We start from the raw sequence: 17756 nt of genomic DNA, 5'->3' as shown, positions 1-17756 counted from the left end.
TCTGGTCAAACTGAGTTAGCGCGTGTTGTTGCTGAAACTAGGTGTTATAAGTGTGTGAATGGACCTAGGAGAAGGTCCAGGAGCCTGACTAAAGGATCTTTGTCAAATGTGAACTAAAAATTTTAAAAAGACAAATGATTAATAAACATATAAAATGCAAATTAAAGCAATAAGATGAAATATTTGCTTATTTATTGGCAAAGATGGAAAGAAATTATAAATTTCCATCATTGGGTAGGTTGTAGTGTAATGGATATTCCCACTTACTGGTATGGACAAAGGGTAATTTGGCAGTATATTTCAAAAGCCTTGTGTCCTCGTGGTTCCATTTCTAGGGATTTACCTTAAAGAAATACTGTGTGCCATTTAAAATAAAGTAGCAAATAGTAGTAACACAAGAAAATTTTTCTGCTAGGGAGAAAAATTAGAATGTATAATAGAGGCGGCTCCTGACTGGCTTAATCGGTAGAGCATGTGACTTTTGATCTGAGTGTCATGAGTTCCAGCCCCTCGTTGGATATGGAGCCTACTTAAAAACAAACTAAAGTATAATAGATAAAATGAGACAGATCGATAGAAGTGCATGTTGAAAGGCTGGAGAGATAGGTAATTTGTATTTCCTTATAGATTCTTATCTCTATTTCATTTAGCTTTATTTTCCAGATATTCTATACTGGATTATCTGTTATAACCAGAAAATAATGGAAAAGTTATTTAACATAATACAACTTAACATGTGGTAAAGGTTTTTGGGTGGTTTTGTTTGGTGAACACCACAAAAGAAATGAGATAAGAAATTTTTTGTTTTTCCTGTTTCAAAACTAGAGATTCAGGAGAAGCTAAGTGGAAATCCTCAAAAGTTCCAGTCAGACTCTCACTCTCTAATTGCCCACATGAGTTTCCTTCAGTGGTGTATAGAGTTTCAGTATTTAACCAGTCGATGAATTGGTATTTGTATAACGTAGACTGTTGTAAATTAGACTCTGATGGGGCCGACTGGATGGCTCAGCTAAGTGTTGTACTTTGGCTTAGGTCATGATCTCACTGTGAGTTGGAGCCCCGTGTTGGGCTCTGTGCTGGCAGCTCAGAGCCTGGAGCTTCTTCAGATTCTGTGTTTCCATCTCTTCCCACCCCCCCCTCCTCCCCGCCTCCTGCTCATGCTCTGTCTCTCCCTCTGTCAAAATTAAATAAACATTAAAAAATTAAAAAAAAATAGTTGCTGGTGTATCCTTATTCCAAGAATTTTCCTCTTCAAAGTCAGGTATTTTAAGGATGGAGTTCTTTTTGATTGACTTGAATTCTGTTCCCCAGGTGTAACAATTTTCTTCTCCTGATTTCCTAGACAGAATCATGAATAAACTGGAGGACAAGCAGGACCAGATGATACCATGAAGAGAAGTTTACAGGCCCTCTATTGCCAACTGTTAAGTAAGTTGATGTCACATTTCTTTTAGAATATACCAATGTTATTGTTTGTCCACTGCCAGAAATTTAATACATTTTCTGGAGGAAGACCAGGGTTTTCTCAATAGAAAATTTTCCCTCTGTTTGATCTAGGTAGTTAAAGTGTCAAGCATTAAGTCATTCTATTGCTTTGGGCATCTGTTGTGATGTAGATTCCATTATAATAATACTAAATTGGCGTGTTAATCATAGTTTATTCAAGGATGAGTGTCAAAAACATTATTGTTCTTGGTTTTGTGGCAGAATAAAGGGTTCCAGTATGACCTTCTGTAGGTTCCTTATGAAGAAGGAATGTTAGGCTGTGTTTTGTGGATTTTGTCACATAGAACTTGTTACTATTCGGTGACTATACAGCCTTTAGTTATGTGTGTTCCTAAATAATGAATGATTAAAATGTGATTTCTTTAGGTTTGGTGGTAGAATGAATAGCGTTTATGACTTTATGCATGTTGCTCATGTGTTTGGGGGGTTGTGCTACAAATCTCTAGTTGGGATTGCAATTGTTAATGAATGTAAAAACCAATACCAATACCAGTGGTGAGTTTGATGTTCAGATTTACCCACTTAAGACAATAGACATTGCGCATTCCAGGTCAAATCAAAGCCATTGGGTTGGGAAAACCTGGAGTTCACTGTGTTTGTCTGGTTCTTGCTGAGGTATGAAAAAGGTATCTTTCCTACACTGGATGGTTCCTTTTTAAATTTAGCCAAGAAAATAACATAAGGAAAGATTGAGATGCAGATCACCAGTTGGCCCTTAGAATCTATCAGTTCAGGTTATGTTGCACTTCCAGTGCAAAGCACTTTATTTACAGAAAGTATTCTGGTTAGGTTTTTTAATTAACTTATTTCTGCTACTAAATTCTAATCCCTAAAACATGGATCACCTCAGCCTGTTTTCAGCTGGTGAAATGTCACCAAATTATATGGACTCTTTCATGTTCTTTTTCCATGTATTCTATAGGACTGTGGGTTTGTTGCCTTTTTTTTTTTTTTTAATAGTAAGCTGGCTTGTTAGAAAAAAAGGCTTTACAGATTGAAGAAGCAGTCAATCAACTAATGATTAACTCTGCCTTGATGGGAGAGGGATCATTTGAAGGTTAAAAAGGATTATACACACACACACACAGATACACTCCCCATCAAGAAGGGAAAGCAAGCTTTGTAGGCAGAAGAAACAGGAAATGAAAAAGAGCTTAGTAGATTTGGGAGGCAGCAAAATGTTTGTTGAGTTCATCACCTATGCTGGTTGTATGCCCCAAAGTTCAAGTAATATTATAAGGTCATGTATTATTTGAAAGGCATCAGGTAAGTATTCTATGAGTCAGAGATCAAGTGTTGGATGCTAATGAGGTCCATCCTCCCAAGTAGAGCCTATATGAAAGCTGAAAGGGTTTTCCTCAAACATCTGGATAGCTGCAGAAGTCAACTTCGTCTTAACAGTTTCATTGTTTGCAGCCTTGCCTTGAAATGCAAGCAGCCCAGAGTAGGTAGTTTCCTGCTAGTTAGGAGGTAGGTGGTAGTGACCCTTAATAAACCACCCTGGTTACCAGGTAGCTGACTGTGGGAGTCCAGCTTTGTACAGAGCTGGGAGGGTGGAGCACTCGGGCACTGGTCAATTAGTCTGACTGCAGAGAATGGTTTTCACAAGTTCATGGAGATGAGGGGTTGTTATTTATAGCATTTTTTTTTTTCTCAAGAGAATTGGATATTTTGTAAAACCTTAGCTAAAACTCTGGCACAATTCGCACTCAATAGCTCGTATGTGTCATGGGTTAGCCAATTATTACACCTGGATTAAAGTTATCCACAAACAGTATATTTTTTTCAGTGTCTAAAACAGACTTGAGAACTAGAGTTCTCTAAATATAGACTTACCATGTTACTTTATATAATTCAGCAAATTGATGTTTTTAATTTGGGGGGGAAAGCCTGGTAGAGTGTTCTGGTTATATTTTGTTCTGTAACAAACCACCCCAGAACTTTGTAGCTAGAAACAACAACAGTCACATATATTGCTCTTGAACCTGCAATTTGGGCAGGGGTTGGCGGAGACTGCATAGTGTCTAGGATCTGGGCTGGAGGTTGGACAGCCTGGGGCCTGCCAACATCTTTTTACCCTGAGGCCTTTTCATATGACAAAGTGGGGGCTTCATGTGAGGCAGCATAGTGGCCTCATGGTAGTCAGACTTCTTGTATTGCAGATCATGACTGTGAGGCCAGGGCAAAACCTACAAGGCCTGTTATGAGTTGGCTTGGAAACCCAAGAGTAATACTTCAGTCACACCGTATTGGCCAAAGGAATCACTTAGACCAACCCTTATTCAAGGGAAGAGTTATTGAATGCCAGCTCTCAAAGGGAAGATTAGTAAGAATTTGTAATCCTCCTTAGTCTACTACAGAGAGTGTTTGTTTAAAAAAAAAAAAAAAAAAGCAATTACTTACTAATGGACATGAGTGAGTTCATGAGTCATCTTTATCATCAAAGAAGCCACTCCCTCTTGAGTGCCTACTGTATTCACAGACATCTGCTTATTAGTTTGTATCATGTCATTCATTCCAGAGGCAAATGCTTCAAGATAAAGAAGTGTTAACCGATGAGTAAGTTAAGGACTGTCCCAGGGTGACCAAGTAGTGAGTGGTGGAGTTGGAATTCACATCCAAGTCTCTCTGATCTCTTTGTTCACACATGTTTTTTCATCCGGCCTGTGTGCCTCCACCACACACAGGAAAAATCAGTAGTGTGACCTCTGTGCTGTCCATATGGCTGGTTAGAGGTCGTTCTGACCCGTGGTTGGTAAAGTTTGCATCCTATTAATGATGACAGGTGAAGCTTTAAGAAAAAAATCCAGGCTTGGGGCGCCTGGGTGGCTCAGTCTGTTAGGCATCCGACTTCGGCTCATGTCATGATCTTGCTGTTCAGAGTTTGAGCCCCACGTCAGGCTCTGTGCTTAGAGCCTGGAGCCTGTTTCAGATTCTATGTCTCTCTCCCTCTCTCTCAATCTCTCTCTGCCCCTCCCCTGCTCATGCTGTTTGTCTCTCTATCTCTCAAAAATAAACAAACATTAAAAAAAAAAATCCAGGCTCTCTCTGGATCGTTGCATCACAATCAGTAGTCATTGGGGCTTATGTGTGTCTGATAGGGGCTAAGAGATGCAGTCTTTGGCAGACTGTGAAATTGAGATTTTAATATTTTACTTTTATTACAACTGACTGTGTCTAATTTGTTTTATTTCTTGAGCTCTATTCCACAGTGCAGCATTGAGTGTTTCATCCTGCCAGTTTTAGCTCTTTGGTAAGGTTTAACACATTTTATATGATACTTTGAAACAACTGAAATCTTGAGGGTGAGGGTGGTGGTGAGAACCTTCACGGTTATGTAAAAATCAAGTGCTGCGTTCATTTTTCTTTTTTACACCATAAAGTAAGTATGAAGCTAATGCTAAGAATACCTGAGTTTTTGAGTGGCAGACCTGGGTTCAGATCCTCACCCTACCACTTAGTAGGTGGCTTATGTTAGGGAAATTACTTTACCTCCATGTACCTCATGTAATATGGGATATGACCACCCATACATAAGATGGTATTGAGTGAGATAACACAGCACATAGAAGACCTACAGTAAATGTCAGTTTTCTTACCAGGTCTTCTGTCTCCAAGAGAGAGGTACAACCTAACCAGGATCTCTACTGTAACATTTACATGGGACTTTCTGATTCACCAAACATTTTCACAGAATTTGATCCTCAGGATATCTATTAAGGCAAGAGGGACATTAATTATCATTGGTCACATTCTACAGAGGAAGGAGTTGACATGATCAAGACTGCTTTTCCCAAGCCATATCACAATTTTATATTAAAAAAAAAAAAAGAATAATGGAAAGTAAGGAACATCATCAAAAACCTTTAAGAACACGACACTGCTGGGGAGGCACTGAGTCCTGAGTTAGCAGATTTGATCTTTGCCTAAGTGCTAGATACTTTGCTACTTGGTTAACAATATCAAGATAATTATTATGAGCTTATGAAAGTAAGTTTTTACATACCAATATCTATTCAAATTAAAGTTGTTCGGGTAGAGTCAAGGAGTGGTTATATTTAGTAAGTTAAGTGTTGCTCTATAATCAGGCATTTGTATTTCTTGAATCACACTCTGTATTATTATTGATATAGCTTGCTTGCTGTTGAATGTCTTACATGTACTGAATTAACTGAAGTTGACTCATGTGTTCTGTCTTCATGGTTTGTTTCTCCTGATAAGTGAGAGGAAATTTTTCCCTAAGATTGAGGAGGGAGAGTTGATATAAATCATAAGTTTAGGTCAGTTTAGATCCAAACAAGTATTGACTCCAGAAACGTAGGCTCTTCTAGATTTAACAAGCAGTCATAAACATACTGCAGTATGGACACATATGAAATGAAAGATGTTCATCTCCTCCACTGCCATTGAAGGTGTCTTCCCTTGCCTTTTACTGCTTGTTCATAATATCCATAGACAGTAACAGTGTGGCAACCATGGTTAAGGGTTTGGATTCTGGATTAAGACTGCTTGGGTTCAAATCCTGGCTTACCACAAATTCTTTTCCAAATAATGTTTACCCCTTCCCATACAAAACATACCAGTTGAGCGTGCCTTCACTGCCAGTAGCTGTTGGGCTATCTGTCTACCACCCCTTGCAAATCTGTCGCTCTTGAGGCTACTAAAGATTCTGCTCTTGTTGAAATAAAACAGCATGTCCTATTTAGTAGCTAAGAGCAATTTATTAGCTTGCATTTCTCTCATGCTACCACCAGTGGCTATAATAATGGTAATAACACATTTGGTATTCATTCAGCATTATGGAAATGGATACATCCGTTTCATCAAAACTGCGATTCAGTATTTCAGGCTAGATTATTCTGATTGGCTTTCATCAATGTTTCTCAAACTTGGCTTTACACTGGAATCACCTGGAAAGCTTTTAACAAATCCCCTTGCTCAACCCTACCCTATATCAATTAAATCAGAATGTTTGGGGGACGGAGTGGAAAGTGTGGCAACTGGACATCAGATGATTCTTTTTTTTTTTTTTTAATTTTTTTTAACGTTTATTTATTTTTGAGACAGAGAGAGACAGAGCATGAACAGGGGAGGGGCAGAGAGAGAGGGAGACACAGAATCTGAAACAGGCTCCAGGCTCTGAGCTGTCAGCACAGAGCCCGACGCGGGGCTCGAACTCACGGGCCGTGAGATCATGACCTGAGCCGAAGTCGGACGCCTAACCGACCAAGCCACCCAGGCGCCCCGGACATCAGATGATTCTAATACACAATCAGGGCTGAGAATCACTGGCTTACAGCAATGGTTTTAAATTTAGTCATGCAACATCATCACCTGAAGACTTGTTTATACACAGATTGCTGGGCCACACTCCCAGAGCTTCTGATGCAGTAGATGTGGCATAGGGACAGTAATTCGTGCTTCTAAGTTTCTAGTGATGCTGAAACTTTGGTCCAGGGATCACACTTTGAAAATCACTGTCTTAGACTTAAGAAAGGCTATCCTGGAGCAACAGGAAGCTTTCAGCTTTCATGTATCACTTGAGCTGCCTAGTGGTGAAATGGATCTTGGAACAAAACCAGGGTGAGTTAGAAATGAGAAGGAAGGGAGAGATGTCAGGGCAGGAACTAGCAGAATCACAGTGTTGTAGAAATAGGAAGTATTAGAATTTGAAGTTTCATGTTACTCTTCATTGTACACTGGAAGTTGGTTTTTACTCTCAACAATGCCAAAGGCACAAAGAGTGGCTAGATAGGATTATAAATAAAGCAAAGGGAAAACACAAGAATGGCCCTGGGGCCCATTTCGGAACTCGATTTTATAAGACTATTTCTTCCTCAAATCATGCTGGATAATTCTTTTGCAAATCACAAATTTGAGGTTGGATTTTTTTGTTGTTGTTATGAAAAGTCTTGCAAATGTTCTCTAGAGAAAACTGGTTTCTTTCGTTCTGAAGAAAAATTCATTCACAGAGAAAAATTGAGGAAGTTAACACTTTCAAATGTGACATTAACCCAGGAAGTTAGGCATCCTTAATATGTTCTGCATTCTTAAATGTGTTCTATTGATTTAATGTCTTTTACATTTTAAGTTGTGATTTTTAAATTTGCATAAGTCAACACACTCTTTTATGCAAATTAAACAAACCTTAATAAGACCTTCTCATTGTAACCAATTCTAGTGAAGACTGAGGAATAAAATATTTTAAAGAAACAATTTTATGACTTTTGAGAACTTTCTATTACATGGTTGGCAGGAATGTAGATGAGGGAAGTCATGCTCACGCTTGGGAGAACTGTTGACACTCAAATTTAAATGTTAACTCTTCATGAGTAAATTCAGTTTTCTATAAGAAAGTACTTTTGCTAAAACATATGGTGGGAGAGAGCACAGAATTTGGATTTAAAGGGTATACTTTGAGCTCTCACTTCTCTTACTAATTATGGGACTTTGCAAACACTTAACCTTCCAGAGCCACTTTATTTTCCTTAACTACAATACACAGATAATGAGTATTATAATATCCTTGATGATTATTGTGAAAGCTAAATGAGAAGGGTATAAAAACATTTCATAAATTGCAAAATGCCTTCTAAACGTGAGTTGCCATGTTAATACTGTCCGTAAATAACTTGTTTCTTTTGTTGTTGTACTGTTGTTTAGCAAATCTTGTTTAAAATTTTTAAAAATGTGAAAGATAGTCTAGCATGTCCTCACCCAGATTTCAACTAAGTAGAGCTCTCGTGAGTGCACATAAAACCTCATTAGTGGGGGATTTTAACAAGGGTTTCTAGCTGATCAGGAATTGGCAAAATTTTGGAAGATTGTTCTAAATAAGGCAGGGTTGAACAGAATTATTTAAAGTTTATTTATTTATTTTGAGAGAAAGAGCAAGCCAGAGAGGGTCAAAGAGAGGGAGAAAGAGAATCCTAAGCAGGCTCCACGCTATATCAGCACAAAGCCTGATGCAGGGCTCGATCCCACAAACCATGGGATCATGACCTCAGCTGAAATCAAGAGTCAGATGCTCAACCAACTAAGCCACCCAGGCACCCTTTGAACAGAATTTTTTAAATGAAGAAAAAGGATTTTTTTTCAACACCTTCGTGTTGGCTTTGTAATAAACCTAATCTGAAAGTTTTCTGAAATGTGTAACCATTGCCTTTGCAAATGTGATGCACCCTGGAGACTCTTAGGCTAGGGTCCAAGAAGCTCCCAAAACCTAAAACACACTGCCCTTGCAGTGTTGTCTTTCATATCTCCCTCTCCTGCTTACCCCTACCCTTTCCCTTCCTTTTTTGGGGGGGTTTCCATCACCAGGCTAGGCTCTCTCTTCTCTTCGCTCTTCTCTGTCAGAAGTTTTTGAGCTTTTCTTCTCAAGAAAGGCTTTATCTGCTACAGGCGTCCTAATAGCTTCTCACAAAGTGAGTTCCTTGCCTTTGCTCTGACTCCACCACAGTATCCACAGTATCACTCAGGGTACCCTGTGAGCTGTGGTCAGTCTCACTACTCACTTGCTTCCTGAGCATCTTCAATTTCCCCATCTGTCAAAGTATGACTGCCATAACAAGTTACTACAGACTTGGTAGCTTAAAACAACAGAATTTTTTTCTCTCACAGTTCTGGATGCCAGAAGTTAGAAATCAAGGTGTCAGCAGGGCTCCACTTCCTACAAAGGCTCTGAGGGAGAACCTTTCCTTGACTCTTCCATTCTAGTGGCTCTAAGATGTTCTTTGTTTGTGACTGTATCACGCCAGACTCTGCCTTTGTCCTCACATGGCCTTCCCTTCTTCCTTGTGTCTCATAAAAGGACATTCATCATTGGATTTTGGGTCCAACTGGATAATCCAGCATAATCTCTTCTCAAGATCCCTGAGTTAATTACGTGCACAATGACCCTTTTTGCCAAATAAGGTCACATTCACAGGTCTCAGAGTTAGGATGTAGGAATAAACTTTTTTTTTTTTTTAATTTAAATTTCAGTTAACATACACTGCAATATTGGTTTCAGGAATAGAATTCAGTGATTCATCACTTACATACAGCACCCAGTGCTCATCACAAGTACCCTCTTTAGCACCCAGCACCCATCTAGCCCATCTCGTACCCACCTACCTCCGTCAACCCAGCCTTTTCTCTATCATTAAGACTCTCGTGTCATTTGTTTCCCTTTCTTCGCTTCCCCCCCACCCCACTTCCCAAAATTTTACCTGTTTTGTTTCTTAAATTCCACATATGATTGAAAGCATGTGGTATTTGTCTTTGTCTGATTGACTTATTTTGTTTAGTATAATACTCTCTAGCTCCATCCGTGTCATTGCAAATGGCAAGATTTCATTTTTTTATGTCTGAGTAATATTTCATTGTGTATATATACCACTTCTTCCTTATTCATTCATCAGTCAGTGGACACTTGGGCTGTTTCCATAATGTGGCTTGTGTAGATAATACTACTTAAAAAATTTTTTTCTAATATTTATTTTTGAGTGAGAGAAGGAGACAGAGTGTGAGCAGGGGAGGGGCAGAGAGAGAGGGAGACACAGAACCCAAAGCAGGCTTCAGGCTCCAAGCTGTCAGCAATCAGCACAGAACCCGATGCAGGGCTTAAACCCACAAACTGCAAGATCATGACCTGAGCTGAAGTTGGGCGCTTAACCGACTGAGCCACCGAGGCGCCCCTGTAGATAATACTTGTATAAACATCAGGGTGCATGTATACTTTTGAATGAGTATTTTTGTATTCTTTGGGTAAATATCTAGTAGTGTGATGCTGGATCATAGGGTAGTTCTATTTTTAACTTTTTGAGGAATCTTCCTATTCTTTTCCACAGTAACTGCACCAGTTTGCATTCCCACCAACAGTGTGAGAGAGTTCCCCTTTCTCTGCATCCTCGCCAACATGTGTTGTTTCCTGAGTTATTAATTTTAGCCTTTCTGACAGGTATAAGGTGGTATCTCATTGTGGTTTTGATCTGTATTTCCCTGATGATGAATAATATTGAGCATCTTTTCATGTGTCTGTTTGCCATCTGGATGTCTGCTTTGGAAAAGTTCATGTCTTCTGCCCATTTCTTCACTGGATTATTTGTTTTTTGCATGATGAGTTTGATATGTTCTTTATAGATTTTGGATACTAACCCTTTATCAGATATGTCATTTGCAAATATCTTCTCCCATTTTGTAGGCTGACTTTTATTGATTGTTTCCTTCACTGTGCACAAGCTTTTTATCTTGATGAAGGCCCAGTAGTTCATGTTTGCTCTCATTTCCCTTACCTTTGGTGACATGTCTAGTAAGAAATTGCTCTGGCCAAGGTGAAAGAAGTTGCTGCCTGTGATCTCCTCTAAGATTTTGATGGTTTCCTGTCTCACATTTAGGTCTTTAATCCATTTTGAATTCATTTTTCTGTATAGTGTAAGAAAATGATCCAGTTTTATTCTTCCGCGTGTCACTGTCCAGTTTTCCCAACACCTTTTGTTGAAGACATTGTCTTTTTCTCATTGGATATTCTCTCCTGCTTTGTCAAAGATTAGCGGACCATATAGTTCTGGGTCCATGTCTGGGTTTTCTATTCTGTTCGATTGGTGTATATGTCTGTTTTTGTGGCAATACAATACTGTCTGGATGACTACAACTTTGTAATATAGCTTAAAATCTGAAATAGTGGTGCCTCCAGTTTTATTTTTCCAAGGATTGCTTCGGCCATTCAGGGTCTTTTGTGGTACCATACAAATTTTAAGATTGTTCTATCTCTGTGAAAAATGCTGGTGGTATTTTGATGCGGACTGTATTAAATGTATAGATTGCTTTTGGTAGTATAGACACTTTAACAATGTTTGTTCTTCTAATCCATGAGCATGGAAGGCTTTTCCATGTCTTTGTATCTTTTTCTGTTTCTTTCACAAGGGTTTCTGTAGTTTTCAGCACACAGATCTTTTACCTCTTTAGTTAGGTTTATTCCTAGGTATCTCACTATTTTTGGTGCAGTTGTAAATGAGATTGATTCCTTGATTTCTTTTTCTGCTGCTTCATTACTGGTGTATAGCAATGCAACAGAGTTCTACACACTGATCTTATATTCTGTGATTTTGCTGAATTCATGTGTTCTAGTAATTTTTTTTTTTTCAACGTTTTTATTATTTATTTTTGGGACAGAGAGAGACAGAGCATGAACGGGGGAGGGACAGAGAGAGAGGGAGACACAGAATCGGAAACAGGCTCCAGGCTCTGAGCCATCAGCCCAGAGCCTGACGCGGGGCTCGAACTCACGGACCGTGAGATCGTGACCTGGCTGAAGTCGGACGCTTAACCGACTGCGCCACCCAGGCGCCCCTGTTCTAGTAATTTTTTGGTGGAGTCTTTCGGGTCTTGTACACAGAGGATCATGTGATCTGCAAATAGTGAAAGTTTGACTTCTTCCTTGCTAATTTGGTTGCCTTTTATTTCTTTGTGTTGTCTGATTGCTGAGGCTAAGACTTCCAGTACCATGTTAAATAGTAATGGTGAGAGTGGACATTCTTATTTTTTTCCTTACCATAGGGGAAAGGCTCTCAGTTTTTCCCCATTGGGGATGATATTAGCTGGGGCTCTTTCTTATATGGCCTTTATGATGTTGAGATATATTCCATGTATTCCTACTTTGTCAAGGGTTTTTATCAAGAATGGATGCTATATTTTGTCAAATGCTTTTTCTGCATCTATTGACAAGATCGTATGGTTCTTATCCTTTGTTTTAGTAATGTGGTCTGTCACATTGATTGATTTGCAAATATTGAACCAGCCCTGCAGCCCAGGAATAAATTCCACTTGATCATGATGAATAATTCTTTTAATGTACTGTTGAATTCGATTTGCCAGTATTTTATTGAGAATTTTTGCATATGTGTTCAGCAGGGATATCAGCCTATATAATTCTCCTCTTTCAAAAAATTTTTGTAATGTTTATATATTTTTGAGACAGAGAGAGCACACGAGCAGGGCAGGGGCAGAAAGAGACAGACACACGGAATCCTAAGCAGGCTCCAGGCTCTGAGCTGTCAGCACAGAGCCTGACACAGGGGTCAAACTAATGAGCCGTGAGATCATGACCTGAGCCAAAGTTGGATACTTAACCAACTAGCCACCCAGGTGCCCCTATAATTCTCCTTTTTAATGAGGTCTTTGATTTTGGAATCAAGGTAATGCTGACCTCATAGAATGAGTTTGGAAGTTTTCCTTCCATTTCTATTTTTTGGAACAATTTGAGAAGACTAGGTATTAACTCTTCTTTAAATGTCTGGTAGAATTCCCCTGGAAAGCCATCTGGCCCAAGACTCTGGTTTGTTGGGAGATTTTTGATTACTGATTCAATTTCTTTGCTGATTATGGGTCTGTTCAAATTTTCTATTTCTTTCTGTTCCAGTTTTGGTAGCTTGTATGTTTATATGAATCTGTCCATTTCTTCTGTATTGCCCAATGTGTTAGCATAAAATTTCATAGTAGTCTCTAATGATTGTTTGTATTTCTGTGGTGTTGATTGTGATCTCTCATCTCTCCTTTGTAATTTTATCTATTTGAGACCTTTCTCTTTTCATTTTGATAAGTTTGGTTAGGGGTTTATCAATTTTGTTAATTTTCTCAAAGGACCAGTTTCTAGTTTCATTGATTTGTTCTACAAGATTTGTTGTTGTGTTGTTGTTGTTTCTTTACCATTTATTTCTGCTCTAACTTCATTAGTTCCCTTTCTCTGCTAGCTTTAGGCTTTATATGCTGTTTCTTTTCTAGCTCCTTTAGGTATGAAGTCAGGTTGTGTATTTGGGACCTTTCTTGCTTCTTGAAATAGGCCTGAATTGTAATATACTTCTCTCTTAGGACTGCTTTTGCTGCATCCCAAAGGGTTTGGACTGTCTTATTTTCATTTTCATTTGCTTCCATGTAGTGTTTTATTACTTCTTTAATTTCCTGGTTAACCTATTCATTCTTTAGCAGGATATTCTTTAACCTCCATGTATTTGAGGGCTTTTTAAATTTTTTTCTTGTGGTTAACTTCAAGTTTGATAGTGTTGTGGTCTGAAAATATGCATGGTATGATCTTGATCTTTTTGCACTTGTTGAGGGCTGATCTGTGACCCCAGTATGTGATCTCTTCTGGAGAATATTCCATGTGAACTTGAGAATGTATATTCTGCTGCTTTAGGATGAAATGTTCTGAATATATCTGTTAAGTACATCTGGTATAATAGGTCATTCAACGCCATTGTTTCCTTGTTGATTTTCTGCTAAATGATCTGTCCATTGTTGTAAGTGGGGTGTTAATGTCCCCTACTATTATGGTATTATTATTGATGAGTTTCTTTATGTTTGTGATTGATTTATGTATTTGAGTTTCTCTATGTTGGGGGCATAAATATTTACAATTGTTAGATCTTCTTGATGGATAGGCCCCCATTAAGTATGATATAATGCCCTTCCTCATCTCTTGTTACAGTCTTTGTTTTAAAATCTAATTTGTTTGGGGCACTTGGAGAGCACAGTCGGTTAAGTGTCTGACTTCAGTTCAGGTCATGATCTCGGGTTTTGTGAGTTCAGGCCCTGCATTGGGCTCTGTGCTGACAGCTTGGAGCCTGGAACCTGCTTTGGATCCTGTTTCTCTCTCTCTGTATGTTTCTCTCTCTCTCTCTCTCACTCTCTCTCTCACTCTCTCTCTCACTCTCTGTCTCTATCAAAAATAAATAACCATTAAAAAATGTTTTTAATAAGTAAAAAAATAAAATCTAGTTTGTTTGATATAAGTATGGCTATTCTAGCTTTCTTTTGCCATCTGTTAGCATGATAAATGGTTCTCCATCTTCTCACTTTCTACAATTTTTTTTAATGTTTAGTTATTTTGGGGAGGGAGGGAGGGACAGAGAGGGAGGAAGACACAGATCCAAAGCAGGCTCCAGACTCTGAGCTCTCAGCAGAGCCCGACATGGGCCTCAAACCCACGTGGGACTTGAACCTGTGAGATCATGACCTGAGCTGAAATTGGGCACTCAGCTGACTGAGCCACCCGAGCGCCCCTCCATCTCTTCACTTTCAACCTTCAGGTGTGTTTAGGTCTAAAATGAGTCTCTTGTAGGCAGCAAATAGATGGATCTTGTGTTGTTGTTGTTTTTTATCCTGATTTTGATTGGAACATTTAGTCCATTTACATTCAGAGTGGTTATTGAAAGGTATGAATTTAGTACCATTGTGTTACCTGTAGAGTTGGTATTTCTGGTGATGCTCTCTGGTTCTTTCTTGTCTTTGGTCTTCTGGTCTTTTTTCTCCACTCAAAGAGTCACCATTAAAATTTCTTGCAGGGCTCATTTAGTAGTCATAAACTCCTTTAGTTTTTGTTTGTCTGGGAAACTCTTTATCTATGCTCCTATTCTGAATGACAGCCTTGCTGGATAGAGTATTCTTGGCTGCCTATTTTTCCCATTCAGCATGTTGAATATATCCTGCCACTCCCCTTGGTCTGCCAAGTTTCTGTAAACAGATTTGCCATGAAACTGATCTGTCTTCCCTTGTAGGTTGATGACTTTTCTTCCCTTGCTGCTTTCAGGATTCTTTCCTTGTCTCTGTAATTTGTGAATTTGACTATGATATGTCTTGGTGATGGCCAACTTTTGTTGAATTTAATGTGAGTTCTCTCTGCTTCTTGGATTTTGACGTCTGTCCACTTCTCCAGATTAGGGAAGTTTTCAGCTATAATTTGCTCATATAAACCTTCTGCCCCTTTCTCTCTTCATATTCTGGGACTCCTATCATATCAGTGTTACTACATTTTAATAAATCGTTGGCTTCTGTAAGTCTGCCTTCATGATCCCTGATCTTTGTTTCCCTCTCCTTTTCAGCTTTAATATTTTCCATAATTTTATTTTTATTTTCTATGTTGCTAATTTGCTCCTCTACTTCATCCATCCTTGTTTTTATGCCTTCCGTTTGGGTTTACATCTCAGTTATAGCATTTTTAATTCCACATGACTAGATTTTAGTTCTTGTATCTCTTTGGAAAGAGATTCTCAAGCCCAGCTAGTATCCTTATAATTGTTGTTTTAAATTCTAGTTCAGACATGTTACTTCTATCTGAATTGATTAAACCCTTTGCCATCATTTCTTCCTGTTTTTTTGAAGTGAATTCCTCTGTCTTATGATTTTGGAGGAGGAAAATACCATAATAATAGAATGAAATATAAATTTTAAATTTGTTAAAAAATCAAATAAAGGAAGCTATATCTTAGGTGTGTTTTAGTCTGCTTGTTAAGATCTTAGGTGTGTTTTAATCTGCTTGTTAAGAGAAGCTTGATAGAAAAAAGAAAAGAACAGAAAAAATTAAAAATTAGAAAAATTAAATATAATAAAATAAAAATTTTGCTCTTTCTGTATCAAAGAAAACAACAATTAAAACAGAAAAACTGATCAAGCAAAAATAAATAAATAAATAAAACCCAAATGAAGCTAGATCTGCTTTCCCCTAGAACTGAAACTATGCAGCAGTCTATGTACAGTAGACTAAGCACATAGAAAGGATTTTTGCTGGTGTTTTGGGAGAGGGGGCTGGTGCTCTGATTCTTAGGTCAACTTGCCCTAGTGGAGATGTGCCTGGAGGGTACAGGGAGTAGAGCTGCCTCCTCCACTTGTTGGCACTGTTGAGCTCACTGGGGTGCATCCATGTTGGGCTAATACTGAAAATGGCTTCATCCTCCTCTCTAGTCTCTAGAGCGTGATGTTTGCACCCTCACAGACATGCGGTGAATCACCCTTCCTGTGTCTGCCCCTTCCATCAGCTCCTTGCCTTCCCCCTGTCTATCTGAGCTGTCTGCCTACCAGGCGGCACCTCCCTCCATCCAGAGTTTTATCTCAGGCATGGCTGTATTTCAAAACCCCACACTTCAGAGTCCCCAGCGGCTTGGACCCACAGTGATCCTCTAGTGATCCCAACATTGACTGGTGCAGGCTTATCTTAGGAAACAGTCATGTGACTGCACAGTAGCAGCAGCTTAGAGTTTATGGTAAATCACAACACACAAGCAGCACCAGGGTTTGCTGCCCTCAGCCAGAGTCTTTGTTCCCATATGGGGAATGTGGCAGCTTGATGGCACCTGCTGGGTCTTTTGCCTGTGGAGAGGCTGTATCACCTCTACCAAATGCACTCCAAGAAGGGGAAGTGCTTCTCCCCTTGCAACCAAGGGGATCCTTAGATCCTGCTGCCCACTCCCGGGGATACATCCTGCTTCCTCACCAGAGCACCACCAGGAACAGACCTCTGAAACTTCAGACTCTGCTCCACTGTTTATAAAAACTGGTGATATTGAAACCCTCTCCTTTTTCCCCTGTCAGTGGTTTGGGGAGCCATTTTCTTGTGCAGTCCCCTGCGCATTTTTACTCTTTCCATCTAGCTGCTTTCAGGAGAGTGCTTCTTGCACAAACCCAATGGGCTGCCCACTCTACTACCCTGCCCCCCAGTCTTTCTGCTCTCCACACAAAGGGCTCCCTTCCCTCTGCAGCACCAAGGCTCTTCTCTCCCTCAGTTCACCTCTCTGCACTATGTACCTCCTGTGTTCTCTCCCTCAAATTATGCAGATTGTTCTGTTAGTCCTCAGATCAATTTCCTCGATATTCAAAATGGTTTGATGTTGATCTAGCTGTGTTTGAGGGATGAGACAAGCTCAGGGTCCCCTTACTACTCTGCTATCTTAACTACTAGTGTCATAACTTGAGAGACCATCATTCAACTGACTATAGCATAATATTCCTGTACTTTATAGAGTCTTTAATGTAAGTACAGTGCCCAGTTCAAAACAGGTACTCAGTAGGGAGTGGTTGTGGGTCCAAGAGTGAGTAGTGTGTGAGGAAATGAACTACTGAGTTTGGTACAGCTTTTTAATAAAAGTTTTACCATAAAGTAAGGGCAAGAGAAGACAGTAGTTGGTAGTAAACAAAAGGCTGAGTGTTTAAAAAAAAAAAAAAAAAAAGAGTGGTTTGGGCTGGTATAAAAGCTCCCAGGAAGGTTTTAGTATAGGGCTGTGAGCTTCAGAGGACATGAGGTGCACACTGATGGTGAGCCCTCAAGGCAGGAACAGATCCAGATGTGATTCCCATGTCTATATGTAACTGGTGCCCAGGGTATGTTTCTAACCTTGCCAGTGAATGCTAGTGCTGGGTACATAATTGTGCCATGTCTGATGAGAAGAAGCAAGAATGAGATTCCTGTGTCCTCTCATCAGTGAGTCTGTTTAACAGTG

General features: G+C 39.4%; 1 protein-coding gene and 1 long non-coding RNA gene across 6 annotated transcripts in view; one reads left to right on the top strand and one right to left on the bottom strand.

Moving 5' to 3' along the window:
* TMEM108 (transmembrane protein 108) overlaps positions 1–17756 on the top strand; it is a 364334-nt gene that overhangs the window by 189086 nt on the left and 157492 nt on the right. The window contains exon 3 of one of the 5 annotated variants that reach the window (XM_053903803.1): positions 1347–1428. In XM_053903803.1, coding sequence (XP_053759778.1) covers positions 1389–1428 — 40 coding nt within the window. In that variant the 5' untranslated portion in view covers positions 1347–1388. Of the gene's footprint in view, positions 1–1340; positions 1429–4712; positions 4760–17756 lie in introns of those variants that run through there. The other 4 variants (XM_019436674.2, XM_019436647.2, XM_019436697.2 and 1 more) reach the window with 4 other exon arrangements.
* LOC109259250 (uncharacterized) overlaps positions 1–17756 on the bottom strand; it is a 97067-nt gene that overhangs the window by 8750 nt on the left and 70561 nt on the right. The window contains exon 2 of the long non-coding RNA XR_002076605.2: positions 5106–5219. This is a non-coding gene — a long non-coding RNA (uncharacterized LOC109259250). The remainder of the gene's footprint in view (positions 1–5105; positions 5220–17756) is intronic.

The sequence above is a fragment of the Panthera pardus genome, unplaced genomic scaffold, assembly GCF_024362965.1.
Source record: "Panthera pardus isolate Hobbes unplaced genomic scaffold, ASM2436296v1 HiC_scaffold_16, whole genome shotgun sequence".
Classification (NCBI taxonomy): domain Eukaryota; kingdom Metazoa; phylum Chordata; class Mammalia; order Carnivora; family Felidae; genus Panthera; species Panthera pardus.
Note: the sequence above shows the minus strand (reverse complement) of the source record. Positions and strands in the feature narration are given on the sequence as shown.